The sequence below is a fragment of the Perognathus longimembris genome, chromosome 6, assembly GCF_023159225.1.
Source record: "Perognathus longimembris pacificus isolate PPM17 chromosome 6, ASM2315922v1, whole genome shotgun sequence".
Taxonomy (NCBI): domain Eukaryota; kingdom Metazoa; phylum Chordata; class Mammalia; order Rodentia; family Heteromyidae; genus Perognathus; species Perognathus longimembris.
Window position 1 is genome coordinate 75,451,704 of NC_063166.1, and position 11,909 is coordinate 75,463,612.

The 11,909-nt window shown below is 50.4% G+C and overlaps 1 protein-coding gene across 5 annotated transcripts in view; it reads left to right on the plus strand.

Annotated features, from left to right (window-relative positions):
• Nucleotides 1-11,287, plus strand: part of Mybl2 (MYB proto-oncogene like 2) — a 32,135-nt gene extending 20,848 nt beyond the window's left edge. The window contains exons 7-15 of one of the 5 annotated variants that reach the window (XM_048349453.1): nucleotides 39-329; nucleotides 1,465-1,878; nucleotides 3,696-3,835; nucleotides 5,580-5,615; nucleotides 6,739-6,838; nucleotides 8,198-8,311; nucleotides 9,440-9,541; nucleotides 10,082-10,231; nucleotides 10,787-11,287. In XM_048349453.1, the coding sequence (XP_048205410.1) occupies nucleotides 39-329; nucleotides 1,465-1,878; nucleotides 3,696-3,835; nucleotides 5,580-5,615; nucleotides 6,739-6,838; nucleotides 8,198-8,311; nucleotides 9,440-9,541; nucleotides 10,082-10,231; nucleotides 10,787-10,915 (1,476 nt within the window). In that variant the 3' untranslated portion in view covers nucleotides 10,916-11,287. The remainder of the gene's footprint in view (nucleotides 1-38; nucleotides 330-1,464; nucleotides 1,879-3,695; nucleotides 3,836-5,579; nucleotides 5,616-6,738; nucleotides 6,839-8,197; nucleotides 8,312-9,439; nucleotides 9,542-10,081; nucleotides 10,232-10,786) is intronic. The other 4 variants (XM_048349454.1, XM_048349458.1, XM_048349455.1 and 1 more) reach the window with 4 other exon arrangements.
• The last annotated feature ends 622 nt before the right edge of the window (nucleotides 11,288-11,909 follow it).

Below are 11,909 nucleotides of genomic sequence, written 5' to 3' on the forward strand. Positions count from 1 at the left end.
CAGCAAAAATGTACACACAACATGTCCTTGTGTGTTAGCAGGGAAGTCTTGTGACCACCTGGCCCTCAGAGCCCACTGAGATCAAGATAGAGGAGGGCAGTGAGGAGGAGGCAGCTGCCGTTGCCCCTTGTTTAAAGCAGGAGTCTGTCCCTGTGGAGCTGAGTGGGACTGACACACCGGAGCCCTTGGAAGCATTCCCCAAGTCTGAAGACCAGGAAGATTCTTCCACAGAAACGAGCCTGCCCTACAAGTGGGTGGTGGAGGCAGCCAACCTTCTCATCCCTGCTGTGGGTTCCAGTCTCTCTGAAGCCCTCGACCTCATTGAGTCGGTACGTTGGTCACAGCTCTTCCCAGTGGGCACCAAAGCCCTTGCTCCCTCTCTCTCCAACATGGAGTCCTTCATTTGTAGACATGTGTCTTTTTGTTACTCCTGTTTATTGACCAGTGTGAGTTACCTGGCCCTGAGCAGGGGCTGTGGTCACTGCATGCAGTCTGCCCTCAGAAGCTCCCAGTATGAGCAGCAGAGGTGTTTGAAACAGCTCTGGTTCATGTGTACAACACAGGGTGAAGTGAATAGCCTGCCGTAGGAGGGCACTGCACTATTGTCAAGGGTGATGAGCTGTAATGGCACTGTAGTATGTGGTGCTACATGGTTAGATAATCCCTGGGGAAGGGACCCAGGAAGTGACTGGTTCTATAGTGACAAGTGTTTTGCTACTCAGGGTGAGTAGACTGTGTACTAACCGTCCCACACAGTGCAGGTTGTGCTCCTTTTTCATGGGTGCTCCTTGGAGCTGGCCCCTTAGTATGAGTGACACCCAGATCTGATCTGCACTAGCTTAGAGTCAGGCCAGCTCTCTGGCCCAGAGCTCAGGCTCTTTTCATAATTACCTTACATCCCCACCACTGAGGGTGGTTGCTTCATTGGCAGGAACTTGGTTTCTCCCCCATGATGTCTGCTCGTCCTTACAAGATGTGAGATGTGGCCAGCTCTGGACAGGCCTTAGCATTGAATTGTCCCAGGCTCTGGCAAGTCCAGAAGACCAGTGTCTCATCACTAGAATCCACCCAGGGCCACACTTCTAAGACCAAAGAGGATCACTATTTCCAGCAGCCTTTGAACTTGCATTGTGATTTTTCTGGGTAAAACTGGATGCCTCTCAGGTTTGTTAGAAGCTCTGTGCAGGTTCCTTGCTTAAGAAGCTGGAAAAGTCACGCTGCCCAAGCAAGGCTAGTGTAGGTGTTAGAAACAACCTACGAACTGTCCTTGCTTGGGGGGCAGGCACTGTTTCTTCCACCATGCTGTGTCTTGATCTATTAGAAGCACATGTGAATAGACCCAGAAACTGAGGGAGCTCCCGAGTGATTTGCCCTGGTAGACCATGTTTGACACTTGTACGTTTCCTTTAATGTCTGAGCCTGAACTTAGGAGCAGAGTGATTTCTAACTTGGCTCTCTGGGTAGGACCCTGATGCTTGGTGTGACTTGAGTAAATTTGACCTTCCTGAGGAGCCCTCTGCAGAGGGCAGCATTAACAGCAGCCTGGAGCACCCTGAAACATCACAGCAGCAGCAGGTATTGCCAGTTTGCCAGCCCACCACACCGGGGCCCAGTGTGACTGAGTACCGCCTGGATGGCCACACCATCTCTGACTTGAGCCGTAGCAGCCGTGGTGAGCTGATCCCCATCTCCCCCAACACTGAAGTTGGGGGCTTGGGCATCGGCACGCCACCCTCAGTGCTCAAGAGGCAGAAGAAGCGACGTGTGGCTTTGTCCCCGGTCACAGAGAACAGTGCCAGCATGTCCTTTGTGGACTCCTGTAACAGCATCACCCCCAAGAGCACACCCGTCAAGACCCTGCCCTTCTCACCCTCCCAGGTGTGTGAACCTCTCTGACTGATCATCGGGTTCCATTCATTTAGACACCTAGTGCCCAGAACACATTGTTCAGCCAGGCTTCATTGAGTTCGCACTGTGGGCCTGCTCCTGCTTCCTTTAACTTACACCATGGCAGCAGCACCATTCATCAGAAGGCTCAGATAGTGTGATACGTAGTACGAGGGGAAAGGCTTATGGTGCTGTGCCTGCCACTAGCTGGAACTTGGGGGAAGAAAAGCAGCTTGCATTGGAAGCAGCAAGTGGTCTCTGCACAGTGATGGGGGCAGAAGTCTTGGCCAGGCAGGCACAGCAACTCCTTGAGGCAGTGGCCAGTGCTGGGGAAAGGCTTCTCTGATCACCGGCTGGACTGGAGTGCACAAAGCTACGTAGGGACAGCCAGTGCTATATCCTCAGTGGAGCTCTGTAATGCATATGCGGGAGCTAGGCAGGGCACGGGAGGAGCTCTGTCTTCCTGGAGAGCATGATAGGGAGCAGGATCTCCTTTCCTCCATGGCCGATATGGGAACATAGAGTATAGGGAGGGGTGGGAGGTGGGGTGGGGGTGGGGCACACCTTAGAGATATTATGGGTCACCTAGGGTCATGTACTTCCCTGAGTCTGTGTGAAGATTGGCTGCAGCCTGGTCCTGCATCTCCCATGTCCTTAGTGGAGGCTCTGGTTTTTGTTGGGTCTGCCTCTCCTGTGAGGTTCTGGCTATGACAGAAAACTAGCCTCAGTAGTGGCATGTTGGGATGAAGGTCATCTTCTTTGGAGGGATTGGGGTGGCTCTTGGGTTTTCTGAGAAGACTGTCAGTTTGCTAGGGCCACCATACCAGTACTGTGGGCTAGGTGACTTGGGCGACAGGAATGTATTCTCACAACTGTGGAGATTTGAAGCCCAAGATCAAGGTGTTAGTAGCCCGAGTTCCTCTGAAGCTTCTTTCCTGAGGCTTCACTTGGTCATTTAAGTAACTGTGTCCTAATCTCTTACCTTTTGTAAGACCACCTCTGTGGTGTAAATCTCCTAAGGACTTTAGTCCCTGGGTTTGGGCCCACCCTAATGACTTCATTTCAAATTGCTTACCTGGGGCTGGGAATATGGCCTAGTGGCAAGAGTGCTTGCCTTGTATACATGAAGCCCAGGGTTCGATTCCCCAGCCCCACATATATAGAAAACAGCCAGAAGTGGCGCTGTGGCTCAAGTGGCAGAGTGCTAGCCTTGAGCAAAAAGAAGCCAGGGACAGTGCTCAGGTCCTGAGTCCAAGGCCCAGGACTTGCAAAAAGTAAATAAATAAATAAAAGAAAATAAAAATCAAATTGCTTACCTTGTTAAAGTCTCCCTCTTCAAATACAGCTCCACCCTGAGGGCTGGGGGTTAGTAACTTCAGTACAGGTATCTGAGAAGGGCTCCTGGTGAGGACTGCTGGCTGGAGAAGGAAATCAGCTCTCTGAATGATGGGTGGGGTGGCTGGCTCTGTCCCAGAGGCCTGCTTTGGGCGGTAGGCCTGAGGCTGTAGGCCTGCGCCCAGCAGTATCTACATCACCTTCGGAGCATGAGCAGTGTCACTGTGTCCTGTGCTTCCATAGGTCAGTTAAGAGGTACTTTTATTTCCTTTAGACAAGAGCTATCTCAGTGCTAGAATGGACATACCTACTTGGTGGGCTCCTGTCCATCACTCTAGCTGTTTGTTAGTGCCCCACAAGTCAGGGGAGACCTCAGCCTCACAGAGTAGATGTTTTGAGAGGGGCTCCTAAGCGTCTCTTCTATGCTTACTTATGTAAGCTTCTTTGTCTTATGTTGTCTCTTTGCCTGGCAGTTTCTGAACTTTTGGAACAAACAGGATACCCTAGAGCTGGAGAGCCCCTCGCTAACTTCCACTCCAGTGTGCAGCCAGAAGGTGGTGGTCACCACACCCCTGCACCGGGACAAGACACCCCTGCACCAGAAGCATGCCGCGTAAGTACAGTGACCCCGCTCTACCTCTAATGGGAAGAGACCTGGGGAAAACAACTTAGGAGCACATTCTCCTTGCTAGTCACCACAACTCTTCATTTCTGTCAGTATCCTACTGCATTCCCTTCTTTGTTTTCAGTTTTTAATTTGATAGTTTTGTAATCTCAGGAACAGAGTCCAGATTGTCACACACCAAAACAAACTCCAGAACCTCCTCCCTTTTATAAGTGCTAAGTGCCTATCCATTCCATTTGAGCAGGAAGGTAGCCCTGGCCTGTTGGCCCCTGGGCTTTGATCCTGTCTTGGGAGTTAGAGCACACTGGTTCTCCCATGGCCTGTTGGCAGCCGCTTGCTTTTTTGAAGGGTTTCAGTAATATGTTCACATCCTTGTTAGGTTGTGTGACTGAATTCCAAATAGTTGCTTCACTGCTCCTCTGCTGACTGGTTTTGCCGCAGGAGAAGTATTCCTGTTACTCCATAAGTATGATCTGTGTTCAGAAATTTATTTAGTCCCCTGCAATGGAGAACCAATATATACCTGCAAAATTAAGAAAAGTAAGGGAAGTGTGGTGGGTTGGGAGGGATAGATGAGAATGATGAAAGGGGAGCATTGATCAAAATGCATTTCTGTATTCATCTACTGCTTTGTAAAATGGCAATTCCTTTGTACAACTAAAGATAATAAAATGTTAAAAAAAATTTTTTTAAAGAATAAAATAGCTGGGCACCAGTGGCTCATTTCTGTAATCCTAGCTAGCTACTCAGGAGACTGAGATCTGAGGATTATGGTTGCAAGCCAGCCCAAATAAGTCTATGACTCTTATTATCTCCAGTTAATCATAGGAAAAGCCCAAAGTGGAGTTGTGGCTCAAGTGGTAGGAGTACACTAGCCTTGAGCAGAAGAAAGTCAGAAACAGCACTCAGACCCCAAGTTCAAGCCTCAGGACCAGCAATAATAGTAATAAATAATAGTAATTATGGCATTAGCCAGGCCAGTGTTTGGAGTGAATGGGGTGGAGAGAAGAGCAGAACATGGTGATTAAGAGGAGCCTAAGCTCCTGTAATATCACAGAGCTCCAAGGTTATGCTGTTTCAGAAGAGCAGGTTAAAGTTGAGTTATTTTCTGGGTTGGGCAGTTTCCCAGAGTTCTTCTCAGCATTCAGGTGAGGGCTGTACTTTCTGAGGTTTAGTCTCTTCCCATGGTTTCTTAATAACTACAGCTGGATACAGATCTTGAGCGAGAATAGTTGTGACTCAAACAGTAGTCAGGGCTTTGTTTTCTCAGAAGTATTTATGTTGTGGACAGTTCCCTTATCTATCTAGCGGCTTTTTCCCTCCCCAGTCCTGGGAATGTGGCTTAGTGGTAGAGTGCTCGCCTAGCATGCATGAAGCTCTACCTTTCTTTATGGGAGTTTTTTTGTTTTTGTTTTTGTTTTGTCTGGACCCTTGTAGATTTTTTTCCCTTTTAGTTATTTTTCACATTTGCCAAGCTTTATGTAGGTATGGTATTTCTATTAACTTTCTTTTTGTAACTCCCTTCTCCGTCTTCATATTCCAGTTTACCCATTTTAAGTCCCTTCTTTGACCTCTGCAAGAAAAATCATGGGATTGTTTCTTTGATTTGACAGCTTGATTTTCTACAGATGCCTATTTAGCCCTTTGACTTCCAGAATTGTATTTTTCTTTTTCCAAGAAATCTTCCACGTTCCTTTCCATGACAAGTTCCTGAGGTTTGTTTGTTTTTCAGTGCAGGGGATGGAACCCAGGACCTCGTGAATGCTAGGCAAGTGCTCTACCACTGAACCATATCCCAGCCTCTTCCTGAGTTTTCTAAAGTACTTGGTCTTATGATGCTGTAGATAAGAGGCTCTGGAGTTTTTCTCTTGTCCCCATCCCCCACCTCCCAGTTGCTTAATGGAGTTGTATTTTCCCTTTGAGCTGTGGTCTGAACTAAGGTGTTTATTTACTTGTGTTTTCTTCTTTACTGGTTCTCCCTTTGGGGAGGGTGAATCCCTGTGGGAGATAACAAGGGTTGGGAAGAGATTTTATAGTTCACTGCTTAATCTCTAGATCCCAAAGAAGTAAAATGGTATGTCCTTGTTCTAGCTTTTTATCTCCCTGTGGAATGGTAGAGGACTGGCAAGGTATCTGGGAGTTGGCCTCCGTTCCCAGTGTCCTTGAGGAGTGGTGTGCCCCCGCACTGCTCTGGTGATACCTTGAAAGTTAGCTGAGAAGCATCTCTAGGTGACCAAGCCCAAGTAGGCCCTCACAGGGGTCATGTTTCGGGATCTGTTAGCAGAGCTACAGTTTGCCACAGCACTAAGCCCTAACACTCTGGTACACTGTTTCTGCTTCTTCCCGCTTCCCAGGGAGCTTTTCTGTTGCAGGCTAAATGCACGGGAATGTTTGTATCTGCTAGAAGAGGCTCCGATGCTGCTTTTGGGCCAGGCTGCTTCCATGTTTCATGTCTCTTCTACCTTTCTGCCAGCACTGGGATGATTTGAGGAGCTCTTGCTCCTGAGCCTGCTCACCATGCACTCTGGAGAGAGGCAGTGTAGGGCTGACCTTCCTGGATCTCTCCCACCCCTCACTGGCTCTGAAGCACAGCCACATGTGCCTTGCGTCTGGAATATCTCTGGTTGAGTCTAACTATGACTGAGCAGCATTCTCTTTCACCATGGGCAGGGTGGGCTCCTCTTTCTTGTCCTTTCTGTTACTGAGAACAGCTCTTTCTCTGGGCCCCTGATTGTATTTGGGAATAAGGCAGAGGGGTGGGGTGTTGTATTAGTGCAACGGGAAGAGCCCTCATGTGTGGTGCTTTCTAACCCTGGGCCTGGAGTTGGAGGGAAGGAAAGTGGGAGCCTGCCCTCTCCTGTTGGTGAGCCGCTTCCTTCGGTGCCTAGCAGGTTTGTAACCCCAGATCAGAAGTACTCCATGGACAACACTCCCCACACGCCAACCCCGTTCAAGAATGCCCTGGAGAAGTACGGACCACTGAAACCTCTGGTATGTGACTCGGTCACTGAGCAGGTTGTTGTAGTAGGCTCATCCCACATTTGTGGTTTTCAGAGCTTTTCCTCTGGATTCCTCTCTCCAGAGAACATGCAGATGTCTCATTTTAATAAGTGGGCACCCCAAGGCTGGTTTTTGCTACCATCTGATAGACGTTAAAGTGTGATCAGCAGGCACTGGCTGGTGGTGGAGACAGTGGTATCCTAGGGTAGCAGCATGTAGGATGGTAGAAGCAGACATTAAACACAACACATCAAATGCCCAAGTGGGATGGGAATGGAGGGTGCTGGGAAAGGCTGGATGTCTCAGATCCCATGCTGAATCCCAGAAATGGCAGGTGGCTCCTCACACCAGAGCCTTTTGACCAACTTGTAATTCTTAGAGAACCTAGAGAAGCCACCTGGGGCCTGCAGTGGCCAGTCAGGACAGTCTGGGACATCTTCCTCTGACAGTATGCATCCATCCTTCATAGATGGCGGGATGACTATTTGCCTGTTTCCTGACAGGCAGAATTGGGAAGTGGGTAGAAGAGGAGAAAAATGAGGCTGCAGAGAAAATTTCAGTCTGCTGTACAAGCCCCTATGGTGCCTTCTCTCTCTGCTGTGTGTAACAGAGGACTGGGATCTAGTTAGATTCCAGATCTAGCTGGGATCTGGCTAGATCCCAGTCCGACAGGTGACTCCATTCAGTGTAATTTTAGGGACTGGTGTGTGTGTGACCAGGGACTAGTTATATGGGTGGCTCTTATCAGTGGAGGTGGGCTCTGCTTACCATTTGTGCTAGTCACACATGCTTGTCCTTGGGCACCTATGTAAAGTATACAGCCTTTTTGGATGACATTTGAGGTGTCACTTTGCCCTTTTGGAGATTTACTGTGAATTTGCTATGTAGCCCAAGCTGGCCCTGAACTCATAATCCCCTGGCCTTAGCTTCCCAAGTGCTTGGATTTCAGGTGGGTGCAAGTTACCCACCCAGCTACCATTCCACCCCTCTTTGAGATAAGAGTCTCAAACTCCTGGGCTCAAGTGATTCTTTTGCCTAGCCCCTCTCACCCCAGGGCAGAGGCCTCGAGAACTTAAATTGCTAGAACAGCTGTGGCCTTGGGTTTCTGCGCCCGAATTTCTACCCTGCAAAACACACAGCAGTTATTGCGCAGGGTCGTATGAGGTTACTGTGGGTAGGGGGTCTTTTCTGGCCATGCAGTCTCTTAGGACAGAGTCTGCTTGTCCAGGGCCGGGCAGTTAATGTTGTGGATGGTGCATTCGAGGTCAGCACTGGCCCCTGCCTTCCCCCTGGCTTGCCCAGTATTTCCCTGAGTCCCACATCCGCCCAGCTCACATGCACTGCCCACAGCCCCAGACCCCACACCTGGAGGAGGACTTGAAGGAGGTGCTGCGCTCCGAGGCTGGCATGGAACTCATCATCGAAGACAATGTGAGGCCTGAGAAGCAGAAGAGGAAGCCCGGGGTAAGGCTGCAGGGCTGGGGAGCTGCTATTTATTGCTAAGCCACGTCAGCTTTTGGGGGAAACATTGGAGCCATGAGGAGAGGCATGGCGTGGAGAAAGGTAAAAATGAGGGTGTCTTCTTGACAAAACTGACAAAGTCAGGCCCTGGTGTCTTACCTAGGCCTCTCTTCTCCCCCCTTGGATAGTTCACTTAGGTATCCAGCCTTGTGACTGGGCCTCTAGAGTGGGCCCTAGGCTAGGTGCAGCCAGAGCAACCACGATTAGGACTCAGACAGTCCCTCCTAGAGTTTACCATGTGGAGACAGACATGGGGATGACATCTTTGACCATCAGAGTCACATGGGATGAAAGAGAGTGAAAGAGGCACAGATTCCAAGGGCTTTCTTTACCCGGATGAAGAGCTAGAGTGGGTGCAGCAGGCTGGATGCCTGGACTGTGAGAATGGACTTGGGTGGGAAAACCTGTTCGCCTGAGGTAATGTTGAATAGGACATTGGGATGAATGGCAGGGAAGTGACTGTCTCCAGGCTAGCAGAGACTCCAGAAATTCCTTTACCTCTCTCAGGCTGAGTGGATTCCTCATTGGCTCCCTTCCTTCAATAGTCCTCTTCCCACATTGCTCTCCTGAAGGGAGAAGTAGGCAGTTGGATTGAGTTGGGACCCTCCCCTCACGTAGGTGAAGAAAACTTGACCCAGGCCTACACATACCCTCTCTGGTTTTTGGAGCGGATGGATCCTGGCCTGCTTCCATTCCAGGCAGTACAGGGTAGGGCTGGGTGTCCTAGTAGGAGTTGATGTCCTTGGTCTTGTTGGTTGAGTGTTAAAGGTGTCAGGTGGATGGTTATCTGCCAGGCATCTCTAGGGATATGCCTGTGATAGATTTCTTGTGGACATTTGTTGGGTCCTGCTTGCTGCTACAGTCTAATAGAGCAGGAACCTGTCAAGAGCAGAATTTAAAGGGGCTGAAGTGCCCAGGATCCCCCATGCCCGAAGAGCTAGGCCATGAAGCTCCCACTGCTGCAGGGCCTGGTTCTGGGATCATCTGCAAGCATGGTCATGGTGTGCCGAGCCGACCACAGGAATCCCCAGTACCCTCTAAACCACAACGTCTTTCCTCCCCAACTCCCAGGTGCGGCGGAGCCCCATCAAGAAAGTCCGGAAGTCTCTAGCCCTTGACATTGTAGACGAAGATGGGAAACTGATGTCCACACTGCCCAAGACACTGTCCTTGGTAAGGGGCGAATGATGATCACCCTGCCCCAGAAGTACTGAGCCATCTTCTGCCCTGGGGAGCATGGCTCCCTGAAAGTCGTATGCCTTTGGAGTTGTCTAGTTGTGGAGTGGATTCTTGTTCTCCAGCTGGGCTTCAGAAGATCTGGGCCCCTATCCCAAGTTTCACTCCACAGCTCTTATATGTTTCTTTTGACAGAGCTATGTGGCTCCAACACCCTGGTTTAGAGACCCAGGCGATGAGCCTCCAGATATAGCATGGTGGTTGGGTACCATCAGACCTTGTGCTTGTAGTGTGGGCAGGAGGGCTCACTGCTTCACAAAGCAAGGGTACCGGAATCTGAGCTATGCAGTTTCTAGAGGCTGAGCATGGCTGTCCTGGTGCTCAGTATGGAGAAATGAATTACGAGATCATTAATAGGGGGTAAGGATTGTGTGACCGGATCTGGAAAGACTTCTGTCCTCCATGTCCTTGCAGAGAAACCTCTGTGTCCAGGGACCCCTGAAGAGGACCCTAAACTAGGTGTGATTTTTATTTCAGCCAGCAAATGTCCCACCCAGCTCTTCCAGCCTCACCCTGCCAGGTATCAAAGAGGACAACAACCTGCTGAATCAGGGCTTCCTTCAGGCCAAGCCTGAGAAGGTGACATCAGTCCAGAAGTCCCGGAATCACCTACCAATCCCTGCCCCTGTGAGTGCTGGCCTGCTTCCTTAGGGTTCTGCTCTGCTGACCGTTCTGCCCCAGGATCTTTACACAGGCTTTTCTGTTGCTTGGCCCAGCAGCTTCTGGGTGCTTCCTTCCTGTGGCTGCATTTGCACAATTAACTTTTCTTCTGATCTCAATTCAAAAACCACTTCTCTAGGGAAGCCTTCCCTGATCTCACTCTGGAGAGACACCCCAACCCTGGCTCCCTTTCTGTGTCTGGGTCTCCACTGTTACTTAAACCATTATTTTTGGTTTGTGTGTCTTATGTGCCTGTTTGCTTTGGTGCCTTCTCAAAGTTGAGGGCAGGGGTTGGCCTGAGCCACTCGCTCCCCTTGCAGCATCGTGACAGGCCGGACTGGCTTTGGCTTCTCCAGAGGCTCACAAGGATCATGTTGAGGCACAGCACATCTGCTGGCCCTGCCTCCTGTTATACAGTTGAGGTCCAGCTGGGGTGTTAGAGAAGTGGCCCCCATTCCTCCCACGAGGTCTGTGGAGAACACTCAGTCCTGCCTAGATGGTAACCTTCTTGCCTCCTCCCAGATGACCAGTGCCTGGAAGATGGTGGCCTGCGGAGGGACCAAGGACCAGCTCTTCATGCAGGAGAAGGCCCGGCAGCTCCTGGGCCGCCTGAAGCCCAGTCACACATCTCGGACCCTCATCCTGTCCTGAGGGGCTCAGAGGGAAAGAGCCCATCTCTCATGTTTACAGGGGCTGGGGCGGGAGCAGAGAAGGGCCTGAACTGAGAGTCTCTCAGGTGACCATTTGTAGGAGCGTTCTGTTGCCAGCCCCTCCTCAGACTGCTCAGGTGGTGGCAGAAGTGCCACATACTCACCTTGCACCAATTCTAGTTGCAGGCAGCTCCTGGTGCTAACAATCCAGTCCCACTCCTGAGCTTGCCTGTCCCCTCATCCCCCCTTGCCATAGGCTCTTTTGTTAGCATTTCTCAAGCCTTGATCGGGCCTGGTCTCATTGCAGATTCCCTCAAACCCTGTTGGGTACATTTTCTTCAAAGAATAAAGTTGCCTTGTGTGTGTTTGTGTGTGTGTGCAGCTTTGGACTCTTTTTTTTTTTTTTTTTTTGGCCAGTCCTGAGATTTGAACCCGGGGCCTAGGCACTGTCCTTGAGTCTCTTTGTGCTGAAGACTAGCACTCAACCACTTGAGCCACAGCACTACTTCCAGCTTTTTTTCTGAAGTTTATTGGAGATAAAAGTCTCACCAACTTTTCCTGTCTGGTCTGCCTGAACCATGATCCTCAGATCTCAGCCTCCAAAGTAGCTAGGATTATAGGTGTGAGCCACCAGCGCCCAGCTTTTGGATTCTACCTTTCTTCTGGATCCCATTCCAAGTTTACTGGTGAATGTCTCCTGGGATGTGGGCATGTGAGCTTTCAGGCATCTTGGAGGCCCTACCCTTTTCTCCAGAGGCCCAGTGGATATCTGCAAAGATCCCACAGCCTGTGTGGAGACCCAGCTCAGAAGAGGGTGCTAGAGTGGTGCATTAGGGCAAAAAGGCAGGACCTTCTAGGCACAGTGGCCAAGGCTGGGTAGGCTGGGTTGCCCTAGTGGCCCTCTGACAGTTGCCTGTACTATGTCTTGCCTCGCCCAGGCCCATTGGGGAGGTTGTGGCCCATGGCTGATGGTGGTTTGAAGCCTAGAGAGGCTA